This window comes from Chelonoidis abingdonii, chromosome 2 (assembly GCF_003597395.2).
Source record: "Chelonoidis abingdonii isolate Lonesome George chromosome 2, CheloAbing_2.0, whole genome shotgun sequence".
NCBI lineage: Eukaryota > Metazoa > Chordata > Testudines > Testudinidae > Chelonoidis > Chelonoidis abingdonii.
In genome coordinates this window covers 161507259-161520871 of record NC_133770.1, presented here as the reverse complement: position 1 = coordinate 161520871, position 13613 = coordinate 161507259, and the positions used below count along the sequence as shown (strand labels likewise).

General features: G+C 49.7%; 1 protein-coding gene across 3 annotated transcripts; it reads left to right on the top strand.

The window, feature by feature from the left end:
* The first annotated feature begins 1424 nt into the window (after positions 1-1424).
* On the top strand, positions 1425-12562 carry POLR3D (RNA polymerase III subunit D). 3 transcript variants are annotated; one of them, XM_032800912.2, is made up of 9 exons: positions 1425-1494; positions 2544-2720; positions 4131-4174; positions 4461-4612; positions 5709-5833; positions 6592-6763; positions 7642-7913; positions 8762-8914; positions 10464-12562. In XM_032800912.2, the coding sequence occupies exons 2-9, from the start codon at positions 2556-2558 to the stop codon at positions 10584-10586; spliced, it is 1206 nt and encodes a 401-aa protein (XP_032656803.1). In that variant the 5' UTR covers positions 1425-1494; positions 2544-2555; the 3' UTR covers positions 10587-12562. The 3 variants fall into 3 exon arrangements, with proteins under 3 accessions (XP_032656803.1, XP_032656804.1, XP_074918865.1); XM_032800913.2 differs by having other exon boundaries at positions 1437-1494; positions 2376-2720; XM_075062764.1 differs by lacking the exon at positions 1425-1494 and having other exon boundaries at positions 2069-2720.
* Positions 12563-13613: the final 1051 nt, after the last annotated feature.

Sequence of the window (13613 nt, the reverse complement as noted above, 5' to 3'; positions counted from 1 at the left end):
GGACCGACTGCAGCAGCATCCTCTTCAACTTACTGCTCTTCACCTGAAGTGTTAACATGCTCCATTACTGCAGTTTCATGGCACAATAGATGTAATGAAGCAACCTTTCATTTCTGAAGGGCTGGTTTTAAAAAACATCTTTATCTTGATGCAAGAAAAATGAATTTGATAGCAACAATTTCAGCTGTGGGATTTTCCCTTAGGCTTGGAGAGCCCACTTTCATTGCCTATATACCTCCCCTCCTGCAGAGGTGTTAAATTAAAGCCCAGAAACACTATAAAATTTTCAATTTTCACTTAGCACTAGCAAGGAGATACTTGAGGCTTTTTCCTAGCAGGCAGAAGCCACTGACAGGAGCAAAGGACTGTTTTACTTTTTATAGAGCCAGGGCTTGATTTTGAAAAGTAGCTTCGGACTTTTCTCCAGCAAATAATTGCAGGCCTAGTTTTATGGGATCAGATAATTGGATGTACCATATTTTGACATGTAGCTGCTTGGCTGCCTCCTGAAAACCAGGTGATTAGACATCACAGCACTGTAAGGAGTGTCTGCAAAATTGAGTCTGAGTGTATAGTTCTGTGAGTGCAAAATTGCAGTTGCAAGTATTTCCAACCCCCAAGCATTCAAAAATCAAGAGCCAGTCCCTGAGAAAGTCATGAGAGTGGCCTAAAATTTGTGAGATTTAAAAAAATAATGTTTTGTGTTTTGGTTTCTGAGCCTTTGAAATGCATTCAGGACACATTCTCAAGCTTTTCTCTAAAATGAGAGCTAGAAATATACTTTTTTCTTTCAAATTAAAAAAAATCAGTGAAATCTCATGCAATCCATATCCTCCAGGAGCTCAGGCTTTTAAGAAAAACAGTAAGTATTGCAAGAGTTGGCAACACTGATTTGCAAAGAATGAGACGAGGGGCATCAGGTATTTAAACCATGGATGCCACTAGTAAGCTTCTAGCAGCATTTACCTCCTCTCATCCTGGGGAATCTTGGTAGTGACAGTCTACAGTACAGTTCTTAGCATGGGCATTTAAATGCTAGTATGATATAGAGGGTTTGGCAGGGTGATTGTAGCATTAGGGTAGGTAGGTACTAATCGCAATAGTAGGAGGAAAGTGATTGGGAATCTAGACTCCTGGATTCTATGCTCGATTTGTCCACTTATTTCCTTTGTCACCATGGCAAGTCAGCCCCCTGCCTCAGCTCCCCAGCCTGCACACTAGCAGCAATTATTTCCCCAGTTACTGGGCGTCCCTCACAAAGATGGCGCCTACTTCCGCCTACGTTGGCGGTCGCCCCTCACAAAGATGGTGGCACGCTCTTTTCTCCATTACTAGTGCGGGCCCCTCACAAACATGGCGGTGCTGCTGGCGTCCTTCTACTTTCATTGCCCCTCACAAAGATGGCGGGGTTACGCATGCGGGCTAGAGTTGAAAGGTCAATCGTGGGGTCATCATCTTCCTGCTTGCTGCTGCTGCTGGTCGAGGCCGGGATAGGTAACAAGGGTTGGGATCTGAGCCTCCTATGGGGATGCGTGTCTGGGCGGAGGGAGGGGGTTGAGCCCCCTATGGGGGGGGCCTGAGCCCCCTATGTGGGGTGCAAGTCTGGACGGGGGAGGAATGAGTGTGATTGAGCTCGCTATGGACGGTGTGCCTGGAGATGGGAGTAGGTTCAGAGGCTCCTATGGAGTGTGTGAGCCTGACGATGGCCCTAAGGGGGTGGGTGTATGCCTGGAGATGGCAATATGGGGTTGAAGCCTATAGGGGGAAGGGTTGCACGCCTGGAGACAGGAGGTGGGATCTGAGCCGGCTATGGGGGTGCCTGGAGATGGGGGAGCCTTGAAAGGGAGGTGTCTGGGACCCTTGCTGTGGGATGTTGAGCCCCTATAGTGAGGGGCCTAAAGACAGGGGGAGCCCTCCCCCTGTAGCAAGGGAGAGTTCCCTCATAACATGGACATTAGGAGGTAACTGAGCCCCTGCGTGTGGGGAGAAGTGAAGGGGTCAAAGCCCCCGTGTAACGAGGGGGATCCGACTGTGTACAGCAAAGGTACCAGGTGGAAGGTGGGTGTGGGTGTGAGCCCTGAAATAGTGAAGGCTGGGTATGTGGGCCTTCTTTCTGATCCCCTTTTGAGGAACTCGACCTCGGTCCAGCAAAGGGCCGATGAGCTACACAAAAGATCTCCCAACTCTGCTGTCCTCCTGTGCTCAGTACACCTTCCTTACATGCAGGCTGTGCCCTGCCCCCTGCTCCCCCGCACCCTCCAAAGTTCCCTTCAGTTAATCGTGCCCCTGGTATCTCGGGCCTCTTTTGTCCTTGTGATTTGTTAATTTCTTGTCCTAGCAATTAGCCTTATTCCCTTTTCTCCCAATCGCAACAGATTCCTCTTCCTCCTCCTGACTGAGCTGTGTCTGTACAGCAAAGGAGTCGGCATGGCTATAGCACCACCTCCATTCCTTCTGGCTCGGGAAATGGGTTTCCAGGTGTCAGCTCTTTGGGTTGCTGGAAATTTCAGCTGTGTTGTTCCCTCTGATGTTTCTCTTCCCAGGTAACTGGAAGGATGTCGGAGGGGAGTTCAGGCAACGACGCTGGAAACCCAGGCAGCCTTCGGCCTGGACTCACTGGGGCACGGGGGCTGATAGGGAGGAGACCTGCCACCCCCATTACCCCTGGGCGCCTCCCCTCCATCCGTTCCCGAGATCTTACCCTTGGAGGAGTAAAAAAGGCAAGTGTCCCCAATTGCACAGAGAAGACTGCCCTCCTGACTTTCTTTAACCAAATAAGTGGCCTATAAAATAAATTTGATCTCATTTTATAGAACCTGATCCTGCACCCACCAGAGTCAGTACCACTGACTTTACCATGTGCCGGATCTCGCCTGTAGTATCCATGACCTGGTGCTGTACAGTGATCAAGAACACATAGTCACTGCCACAAAGAGTTTGTACACTCAACAGATGTGCTTAGTGCTCTTACAGTGACACTTCTTTGAGGGATGCTGCTAATTGTTCTTGGCTCCTTTTTGGAGTCTAATGGAAGATGCCTCCTCCTGATATTAAAAAGCTTAGAAACCTGATTTTTATTACAATAATTCCAGTGTCAACTTGTTTTTTGTGTCTTTCTGCCTGCCTCCGATGGAGGAAGGGGCGTAAGCTAAACACTAACTGCTTGGGTTAAGAAGAAAGTTGTCCATTTTGGGGTGGCTTACACCTTCCTATGCAACATCTGATAAGGAGGAGACAGGATACCACACTAGACAGACCACTGTTGTGGTCAGATATGGCAGTTCCTATGTAGTATAGTTGTTGGATCGGGAGCCTCTGCAATCAGATCTCCTTGTTCTGTTCCCTTCTCTGACACTAACTCCTTCTGAGGCTTTGATCAAGTCACTCTTTCAATTTCCTTTCCCCATCTGGAAAGTGGGGGAATACACTTGCCTTATAGAGCAGGATGTGATGGTTAATCAATGAATGTCTGGAGAGCAGTTGGAAAATAAGCCTTAGATAAACAGCATTATTCTGTTTTGAACTGGCAGCCTGAGCAAGACCTTGCCAATCTCTGCATGTTTCCATGTCTTCTGTAGCCTCTTCTTTCAAAGGCTGCCCTCTAACCCATTCCTGATGCCACATGAGCAATTTGTGTAACTGGGGCTGGCACCTTCTGTAGAGGTAACTGAGGGGGTTGTATGGGACACAAATGCATTGTCTGAGTCTTTAATGCAGCCAGACTGGTTCTGTGCCAGGCTTCCTCACTCCTATTTTTTAAGCATCTTTCATCCATAGGCACTGAAATAGTCAGACCCTAGACTGATATTTGGGTGCCTGTGCATAAGATGGCTTGTAAACAGCACCTCCAGTGGGAAGAAACTATTGGACCATGATAAAACAAGAGACTGATGTAAAGTACCTCCAGACAGCAAGATTTACATCAAGGGCCAGGGCCAGGGCCTGGCTCCCTTCAGCTCCTACTGAAATCAGTGGGAGCTGAGGGCTCTCAGGATCTAGCACCGTGTTACAAAGCTCAGCAGCAGATGGTGGAGTCATCAAATAGCTTCCCATTTGTTTTCTGTGGCTTATATTTGTCACATTCTGAACAAGTGATGTAATCATTTTTTTTTTGTTTTTGTTTTCTGTAGAAAACTTTCACCCCCAACATAATTAGCAGGAAGATTAAAGAAGAGTAAGTGACCACCTTATATTGTCTCAGTGGAATGGGATGTGATTATCTAAAAGCCAGATTAATGTGTACTGGTCGCTGTGCACTATTAAACAGCCTCCACGTTCCACCCCAAGGTTGGCTGCTTTGCAGTGATTGCTATAGACAGTTTGTAAAATATTCTGGCATCTTCTGAGTGTATGTAACTACACTATAAGATGTGAGGGTGGATTATTTCAAGTGTGTTAGGATTCAGCAGGAGCGTTTTAAGCTTGCAATAAGCAATACCTCATCAAACCTTTTTCTCCAGGCCAAAAGAGGATATCTCCATCAAGAAAGAGAAGAAAGAGAGAGATCGGGATCGGCAGCGAGATGGCCATGGGCGAGGCAGAGGGAGGCCGGAGATCATTCAGTCCCATTCCATCTTTGAGCAAGGCCCAGCAGAAATGATGAAGAAGAAGGGTACTGTTAGCAGGAATGTAGACAGCACTTACAGCTGTGGGGGCAGGAGGGTGTCACAGAAGCCACTTTTCCCAGGGTCTCCCTTCTGCTTTGCTTTTTCTCCTTGGAGATGACTTACAGCAAAGGCCAGTGATAGGAAGAGATGCTGCATTTTGGTGGCAACTTGAGTGATCCCTGTGCCCAGCTTGCATGTATCTTTGTGCCAGAATCGTGAAAGCACTTTGGAATGAAAGGTGCTGTCCATGGCTTGATTGTTTTTGTTAACGTTGGTACTGTCTTTATGCAAAGATTTGAAATAAAATGACCTGGGGTTTGGAAGGGTTCAGTGATCTACACTGGGGTAAGAAAGCTCTTCACCACAGGGTTACCAGTTTCAATTCAGCCCATTGAAGTCACCACTGTTCAGTTCATTGTGTGGTGGGTCTCAGTGCTGTTCCTAGTGGGCAAATGTCCTGGTGGCTTGTGTAACATGCACTTGGGGAAGTCAAGACTGGAGAGTCTCTTTTCTGGCTGGAGAATGAGGCCTTGTCTTCACCGCAATGTGAGTTCAAGCTGTAACTCAAGTGTTGCCCCAACCCAGTGCCTGTTTGCATGCACACACCTAGCTCGAGTTAAGTAGTGCTTTAAAGTCAAGCTCACTGAGCTGTTGCGGAGTTGTTGTTGTGGATTGATGCTCAAGTCTGCTAATGCTTAAGCTACTAATGCAGTGGGGATGCAGCAGCCTAAGTTATAACAACTCATCAGCTGCTGATCCGTTCACTCCGTGTAACTTGATATTGTTTTTGCACTGTGACCGTGCTCACTCGAGCTCAGCTAACTCATGTAGTAACTTGAGATAACTTGCAGTGAAGACTAGTCCTGAGCTACCCTCTCTCCCCAGAGGTGCAGTTCCTCTAGGCCAGAGTGGAGGCACGTTGGCAGGCTAGTATTGGGAGAAGCTTGCACTGCTTGTGCTGTTCTGTTCTAGAGTGGAACAAGGGGATCCCGGGCTGCAGTGCGTCACACCAAGAAAAGAGGGATTGAAATACAGTGCTTCGCAAAGGGATTATCCCTGTTCCAAACCTTCACTCCTGTGCTCTCCTTCTCTTTCACACAGGCACCTGGGATAAGACTGTGGACATGTCAGACTTTGGACCTTCCCACATCATCAACATAAAGAAAGAGAAGAGGGAGACGGACGAGGAGACCAAGCAGATCCTGCGTATGCTGGAAAAGGATGATGTAAGCAAGGCTGGGAGGAGGGGATGGTACTATCTGGGACGCAGAGCTATAATTCTCCAACCTGCTGGAACAGAAGTGCCTACTCCATGATTGTTCCATTGGTGGGGGTCGTGGAGATTGAGGAGGGAGTTTAGGGCTTCTGGTTCCCTGATGTTTGTTAGTCTGGGAGGCCCCAATTCTACCCCTGCCAGCAAGACACCTAGGGCCTAGTGGCTGTTTCCCCAGAGGTGGGACATCCCTGCTGCTCCCCAAGAGTCAGTTTCTGTATCCAGCAGAGGGAGCTTCAGACTCACCACCGGTTACTCTCCTGACTTTACTGCCTCATGGAGAGGAGAGAATACTGATGTTGCCTGATCCTACAGCAGTCACAGACAGCTCCCATTGACTTCTGTGGGGCTGGCTTGTACACAGATCAGACCAAGCGCTCTTACGGGTGGCGCGAAGTTATAGGATTACAGTATCCGGGCGTGGCTGGTGTGCAGAACTGGAAGGCAGGATTCCTGGGTTGGGGCCTTAGCTCTGTTGTCAACTTGCCATGTCAGTCACAACTCACTTCCCCTCTGTACCTCAGTTTCCGCTTCTGTAAAATGGGGGGCAGTGGTGCCTAGCTGCATAGGGGTTATGAAGTATTTGTCAGAGTATTTGTCTTCTCTGTGTCCAGTGTCCCGGATAAGTCCTGGCTGGCAGCTCTCCCCTCTATCGCACTGAGGGATATTCTACCTTCTGACTCTTTTCCCTCTCCCTCTTTCCTCCTTCAGTTCCTTGATGACCCACGCTTGAGGAATGACATCCGGAACAAGCCAGTTCAGCTGCCCCTGGCCCACTCAGGCTGGCTGTTCAAGGAGGAGGGCGAAGACCAGGAAGATGTGAAGCCTTTCGCCACCAGCACCAAGGAAGAGATGATGGAAGTGGATTTGCCTTCAGTGAAAGGTACTGGATCCAAGCCTATCATGGTCAGACTCTGTGCTGGGATCCCTATGGATATAAGCCCTGGGGGCTAAGCTCACCAGCCCTAGCTACAGCCTCGCAGCTTGAATGCTTGGGGTAGCGGAACATGGAGCTGATTTGTGCCATTGTACTCACAAAATCCAAGCATTCAGCTAAGCGTACTGGCTATTGACTGAAAGGTATCCCTGGGAGACCTTCCTAGCAGGTCTCATATATTTGGTCTGGCCCTTCTATTTCCAGCCTCCCTGCCCCAGTGAATATCAGGGGTTCGCTGATCAGAAGAGGAGCAAGGTACAGAGTTTTGCAGGGGGTGAAGGGAAACCACGTGGGGATGTGCTGCTGTGAATGGTCCAACATACTAAGAGGTCACAAGAGGTACAGTGCTGTACAAGTCTGTTCGCTCTAACTGAGGATGGTTCTTGTCTCCAGCTCTTGAGAAGGGGATGAGAAACCACCCAGAACCAAGGGTTTATTCAAGAGGCTCAATGTGTAGCCCAGACGTTAACTACATATGACGTTTCCCGTCATCCTGATCACTAAGGGTCAGGTCCTGCATGGTGCTGAGAGCTTCAATTCCCACTGACTCCCAATGGGACTTAACACCTTACAGGACTGGGCCTGACAGGTGAAATAAATGCACCAGAGGTCAATGTTCTTCCTGTGCCCCTGGTTATTCTGCTGCAAGGTTCACTGCAGGTGGCTAGAGCCTCTTTCCCTCCCACCCACAGGGTGTGTGAAGCGGACACTCCCAGAGCATGGGAAAATGGCTGTTGTCTAACAGGGCGCTCGTGGTGGAGTACAGATAGCCTGTGATCTTGTCTCCACCCCAGTGAGCTCTGCGGTTTTGTCTCTGCTCTTAGTGAAAGAGGAGCCCCGCGATGAGGAGGACTCAAAGGAGCCACCGGCGGTTGCCAAGCCGTCTCAGACAAAGGCACCTCCCAGCTACCCGCAAGACATCTCCGTGGCAGAGTTGCTGCAGAGTCTGAGCCTGACCAAGGAGGAGGAGCTGGTCTTTCTGCAGCTGCCGGACACGCTCCCTGGGCAGCCGCCCACGCAGGACACCAAGCCCATCAAAACAGAGGTGCAGAATGAGGAGGGACAGATGGTGATGGTGAAGCAGGAGAAGAACCAGGTACAAGATCAAGCGGGACCCTTACTGAACTCTCCCTGGTGCGGGAATGAGATGTACACTGTAGCAGGGGGCTGGCTTGCAGTGCATCACCCCTGTTTAGATGGGAGCTGTATGCATATATTGTAGCTAGGCTCTAAGGAAGCATGTGGGCTCGGGATGCCCATCAGCAGAAGCTGTAGGTAAAACTTAGCTAAGAGCTGAGCCCTGTCAGACAGAGGCTTCCACTGGGGCACTGGTGTGCATGTGCAATGGGAGAAGGAGCAATGCAACAAGGGACAGTCTGTGTTGGCATTTCTGGGAATTTTGCTGTATCCAGTGGTGAGAGACCTGGGGTGGGGAGGGCACAAAGGCAACTTTAACAGTGCTCCCCAGTTCCTTCACTGGGTCCTTCACATGCTCCCCAAAAGCACCTAGGATTTCATTGATGCAGTTTCTGTAAGCAGCTCAGTCTGCGTCTTGGCTCATGGCAATTCCTATTTCCACTATGCAAGTTCCCCAAACCCATTGGCCTTTGACATCCTACCAGCTTGAGCCAGGTTGCAGATATGCTTGCAACCTCGGCATGTAAGGAAGGCTCTGGTTTTGAAGGAGGCTGCATTGTTTCGGCACTGATGGAACTTGCATTAAATTTTGAAAGAAAGAGGCAATTAACGTCTGTCCAATGATACAGCACACCTGAGCCTCACTGCATGGAGGTGGAGACATATCTTACAGGTTCTCTTGCTCCTCTTTGGAGAGACTCCTTCAAGGAAAGGCATGAGCATCCCAACTCTTGACTGGAGAAGAGCACTGGGGTGACCAGGGTAAAGGAGCTGCACCACTTTAACCCTGAATGTTTCTCTCCACAGGAGGCCAAGCAGGCTGAGAACATCTGCACCCTGGGGGACCTGCCTGAAGGGCAGGTGGGGAAGCTGCTGATCCGCAAATCAGGAAAGGTGCAGCTGGTTCTGGGCAAAGTGACTCTGGACGTGACCATGGGGACCCCCTGCTCCTTTTTGCAGGTACAGCTTGCTCAGCGGCCAGCATGCATGGGAAATGGTTTGTTCTTGTGTCTATGGTGAATTTAGTGGTGGTAACAGATGACAGGCTGGGAGCCTGAGGAATGCTTCCTCCATCCCCAAACACTTACTTACTGCCCTATTGCCTGTGTGTTTCAGTCCTGACTTGCCCTTGAGGGCCGCCCCCCCGCATGCTTGAGAGGAGCGTTCTCTCTCCAGGGTCTGTTCAGTCCTTGGCCTCTCAATTGAGATGGTTAGTCTGAGCCAGTTGTTAGACATCATGGGTCACAAAACCCAGTACATCGCCATGGTATATAAACACCATCTTATGGACCCCTAGCTGCTAGGAATTGGGCTGAGTCTTCAGTACTCATTTCATGAGAGGCCCATCCAGCAGCCGTCAGGTAGCAGTGACTTTATCTACTCTCCAACTGGGCCTGACTTGAACCAGCGCCTTGGAGGTGCAGGGTTCTGTATCTAAATCTTACTCCCCTGAGCCATCCACTTGATGTGCCCTTCGAGGACTGAGAAGAGCTGCTGCTATCTTATTTGGGGTCAGGAAGAGGCCCCAAGATATGAAGGCTTATAGCATCCACACCCCCAACACCGGAAGTGGGGAGATGATTTTGGAGACAGTGGATGAGAGAGAGAGAACCCCAGCTCACTTGCTTTGGGAGGACTTGGGAAGCCTACGGTTTAGCAAGGATTTAGTCTACCATCTACTGGCTTTGTCTGTAATCAGCACACAGAGGATCCTGGTGCCTAGACAGCCAGAAGATGAGTTTCTGGGCTCGGCTGTCTCTGCTGGGAAGGAATTGTTTCCCCTCCAGAGTTCAGATGCATACAACAGAGCATTAGGGTATGGCTACACTTGCAACTGTACTGCACTTTGAAGTGCAAGTGTGGTCATGGCGCTCGCGCTGGGAGAGAGCTCTCCCAGCGCTGCAGGTATTCCACCTCCCCATGGGGATTAGCTTACAGCGCTGGGAGCCGTGCTCCGAGCGCTGGAGCACTGTTTACACTGGCGCTTTTAACACCCCTGAGCGAGAAAGTTGCAGTGCTGTAAAGCGACAGTGTAGCCAAGGCCTAAGAAATCAATGCTTGACGGGAGAGTAACACTCATGGAATGAATCAGGGCCAGGGAGTTAAGCTACAGCATAGCTCTCTTGAGTGATCATGAAGATCAGGTCTGGCTTTAGGAAGAGCGGAGCCCAATTTGAATAGTTTCGACGGGGCCCCAGCAGAGATGACTCGCCCAGTGACACTCTGAGTCTTCGCTCTGGGTCTTCCGTGGTACAGAAGGACCTGCCGCCGAAGACCCGGAGTGCCGCTGGGTGTGTAAAAATTAAAAAGGCGACTAAATTAGGCGCGGGGCCCGCTTAGGCGTGGGGTCCAACTCGGGGGAATCGGGGGAATTGGCCTGAAGCCAGCCCTGATGAAGATTGCATCTCCTTGCCTTGGGGAAACTTCCTCTTTATTCTCATGGGTAGGTAATCTCTAAACAGAGAGTGGATCTGGCTGTTTTTAATGGTTTTTCCTGTGTTGTTAAAAGGAGCTGGTATCTGTGGGCATTGGAGACAGCAGAACTGGAGAGATGATCATCCTGGGACACGTGAAGCACAAGCTGGTGTGTTCCCCAGACTTTGAGTCCCTGCTGGAACACAGGCATCGATAAGAGAAAGGAAAGAAGGGGTGGAGTTCTCTGTGGTATTCTCCTCTCCTTGGTGGAGGTTCAGCTCAGAGGTTGGCTGCTCCTCTCGTCGGCCTGGGATGTCCATACCAGTTCAGGTTTTGTTCTGGCTACAGGACGCAGGTGCATGTCAGAGGAGGGTTTCTCACTGGGGCCGTGCAATGCCCTCTGTGCCACTATGCTGCCTAGGGGCATCTTGCTCTTAGAAGCCTCCCACCCATGTTCTTTGCTGACTGTGCTCAGAGCAAGGGGAGTTGGGAGGGCTCCTCCCCTCCAGCTGTAGCTATAAACAAGAATTACAGGGGACAAATGCACTCCTGTCCCCACTGGCACGAGTTTACATATGTTCCCACCCTGTGTATATAGAAAAGCTACAGTGACTCTAGCCTCTGCCTGTGGACCTAGCACTGGACTTGAGACAACAGGGGTTTGGGTTTCAGGCATGGGTGGGGTGTGCCATAGCCTTTTGGTACCAGTGAGGGAGATTTCCTTCCCCACTTCTGACTGTATATGAACCTGCGGCATCTTACCATGTCCACCTGCCTTGCACTGGCAGAGTCTCTACATCCAGCTGCCACCATTGGGCTGAAGGAGGACTGGTCCAGGAGGCATGACAAAGCAACTCAAGCTGCTTCCTTCTGCTCCCCCTGTGGTTGAGTGAGCTGCCTCTGCCTCTTTCACCCTCCCAAGCCCTGCTAGGAAAAGCCCGGAAGCCAAGCCCAGGGCCCCATCTTGGAGACTGTTAAACTTTTACCAGTGGTTTCCCTTTGACCAGAGATATGAAGTGAGCTGTTCCTATCGGGTATCTGATCTGCCTGTCAACATCCAGGCTGAAATTCTGCCTCCTTAGCTGTAGCAGCCTGTATGTGTTTATAGGATGTTTACACTGCAGTTAGACACCCTCGGCTGGCCCATGCCAGCTGACTCAGGCTCTGTCTAAAGGGTTGTTTAATTGCAGTGTAGCCTTGCGGGCATGGGCTGGAGCCTGGGCTCTGGGACCCTCCCATTCTCGGGGTCCCAGAGCCCAGGCTGTAGCTCAGGCCCACAAGTCTACACTGCACTTAAACAGCCCTGCAGCCTGAGTCAGCAGGCACAGGCCAGCCACAAGTTTTTATTCGCAGTGCAGATACCCTGAGGCCCTACTGCTCTTTAGAAGGGGGATGCAGTCATTCAAGGGCTTGCTTTCACATCACCCGGTGACTGCCCAGAGAGAGACACTGCCTCTTATCCTTTAAGTATTCCTTTAAAAGGCTAGGCCCTGTGTCCAGTAAATGTGTGATATGGCTTTATGGGTGAATTTCCCCCATCTTGAAGCTGAGAGACCTGTTTGCCAATGTCCAGATAGCACTTTGAACTCCTAAAGTGCTGTCCAAATGCAAAGTGTGTGTTTAAATTTTCCAGCCTGCACCACTTGAAAGCCATGGAATAAGGTGCCAATAACTTTACCAGCTGCCAGTCTTGCTTTTGGGAGTTTAATATATTAAAATGTAGCCTTGGTCCAAAATGCATTCAGCACCCTTCAAACTCTCCCATCTGGCTGCTGACGTAACAAGTTCCCAGTGCATTCACTGTATTATTGAGGCTGTAGAGAAACAGGATGGCCAACACCCTCTCTGTTTAATGACCACTTAGGTTCTGGAGTACTCCACAGAAACCAGCTAATTCCACCTCTTCTGCTGAGTCTTCAGACACCCCGAACTTCTCCCCAGGTTTATGTGAGCAGCTAAAAGTAGCTGTCTATCTCCCCCAGACGCTTGTGCCAATGAAGTGGTTTTCCACTGGGGTAGTTGCTCTTGAAAGACCCAGCAGCTTGTCTTTGTGGCCTCTGTCTGGTAGAGCCAATGGAAAGAGCTGCACTTGCTGCAGTGTGGTGTCAAGGCTGCTGGATTATACCGGGAGCATTGCATGGGTTGCGTGTGGAAATCAAAGTGGAATAAAACTGCTTCCATGTGCGCACGTGGTATAGGTGTGTGGGCTACAGCTTATTCCTAGCAGGCTATCATGCGTCCTCTCTGTACTTACTATCTTGTGTGCTCTCCTCTCTCCGTGAAACTCACTATCCCCTCCACCCTGCATTTGGGAATCTGCTCTTCCTTGCTGCAGTTTTCCAAATCTTGTCATCCTAGAGGCCACCTTTTCCTATCCGTCTGCCCTCTAGCTCCCTGCAATATTGCAGTTATCTTTCCTCAGTAGTATCTTATATGCACTTTTTACCCAGCCCTCTGACAGGTTGGATGTACTGTCACAAGCCAGGTCGATAGAATCTGGGCGTTTTCTGTGGGGTTCATCTTTTCTCCTCCACCAAACTTGTTGCTTGAGATGGGCTTGGTATCCTAGTCTGCCCAGTCCCTAACTCTTGTTTAACATGCACTATATACTCTTACTACTGTAGGAGGCAAGGAGAGTCATTCAGTAAATATTCACTATCTGGTTAAAACAAACAGCCGGTCCTGGTGCTACCACAGTTTTGATAGAAATTTGTGAAATCTCAAGGCTTTATTTGATGGGAACATAAAACATCCTGCTCTCTGCAATTCAGAAGCCAGTAGCAAAGTCTCACTCATCCAGATAATCAGCTTTATTGGCCTGAAAACTAGGTGTGCATGCTGTGAGAGGTGAGGGTATTAAAGGTATTGCTAAGGCCATTGGACATGTTTCTGCTGGGATGAATGACGGTGTAATGGTCAACCTCTGAGTTGGACTCTATGGTTTAATGTTTCCTTGACTCAAAGGAGGGTAAAATAAGGTGGAAAGTGCCCATCTTTGTAAGCCCAACTTCTAACAGTTTAGCTGTCTTCAGATGCAAGCCCCCAGCACATCCATGGCATTGATGCACTACACCAGTGTTTCTCATTCTTTTTGATACCCAGGACTGGCTTGCTGCCTTCCTAAACTGTGTCAGGGAATTCTCAGGAACTGGCACCGGTCCAGGACTGGTAGTTGAGAAATACTGCTCTCCACAACTACGATGGCCAGGAATGTCTTTATTATTAGGAAAGCCTAGTAGTTGGG

Excerpts from the sequence above, each read along its gene's own strand:
- POLR3D (XM_032800912.2), top strand. The coding sequence starts at position 2,556 with ATGTCGGAGGGGAGTTCAGGCAACGACGCTGGAAACCCAGGCAGCCTT. Across the intron at positions 4,613-5,708 it reads AGAAATGATGAAGAAGAAGG|GCACCTGGGATAAGACTGTG; the intron begins GTACTGTTAGCA and ends TCTTTCACACAG. Across the intron at positions 6,764-7,641 it reads GGATTTGCCTTCAGTGAAAG|TGAAAGAGGAGCCCCGCGAT; the intron begins GTACTGGATCCA and ends CTCTGCTCTTAG.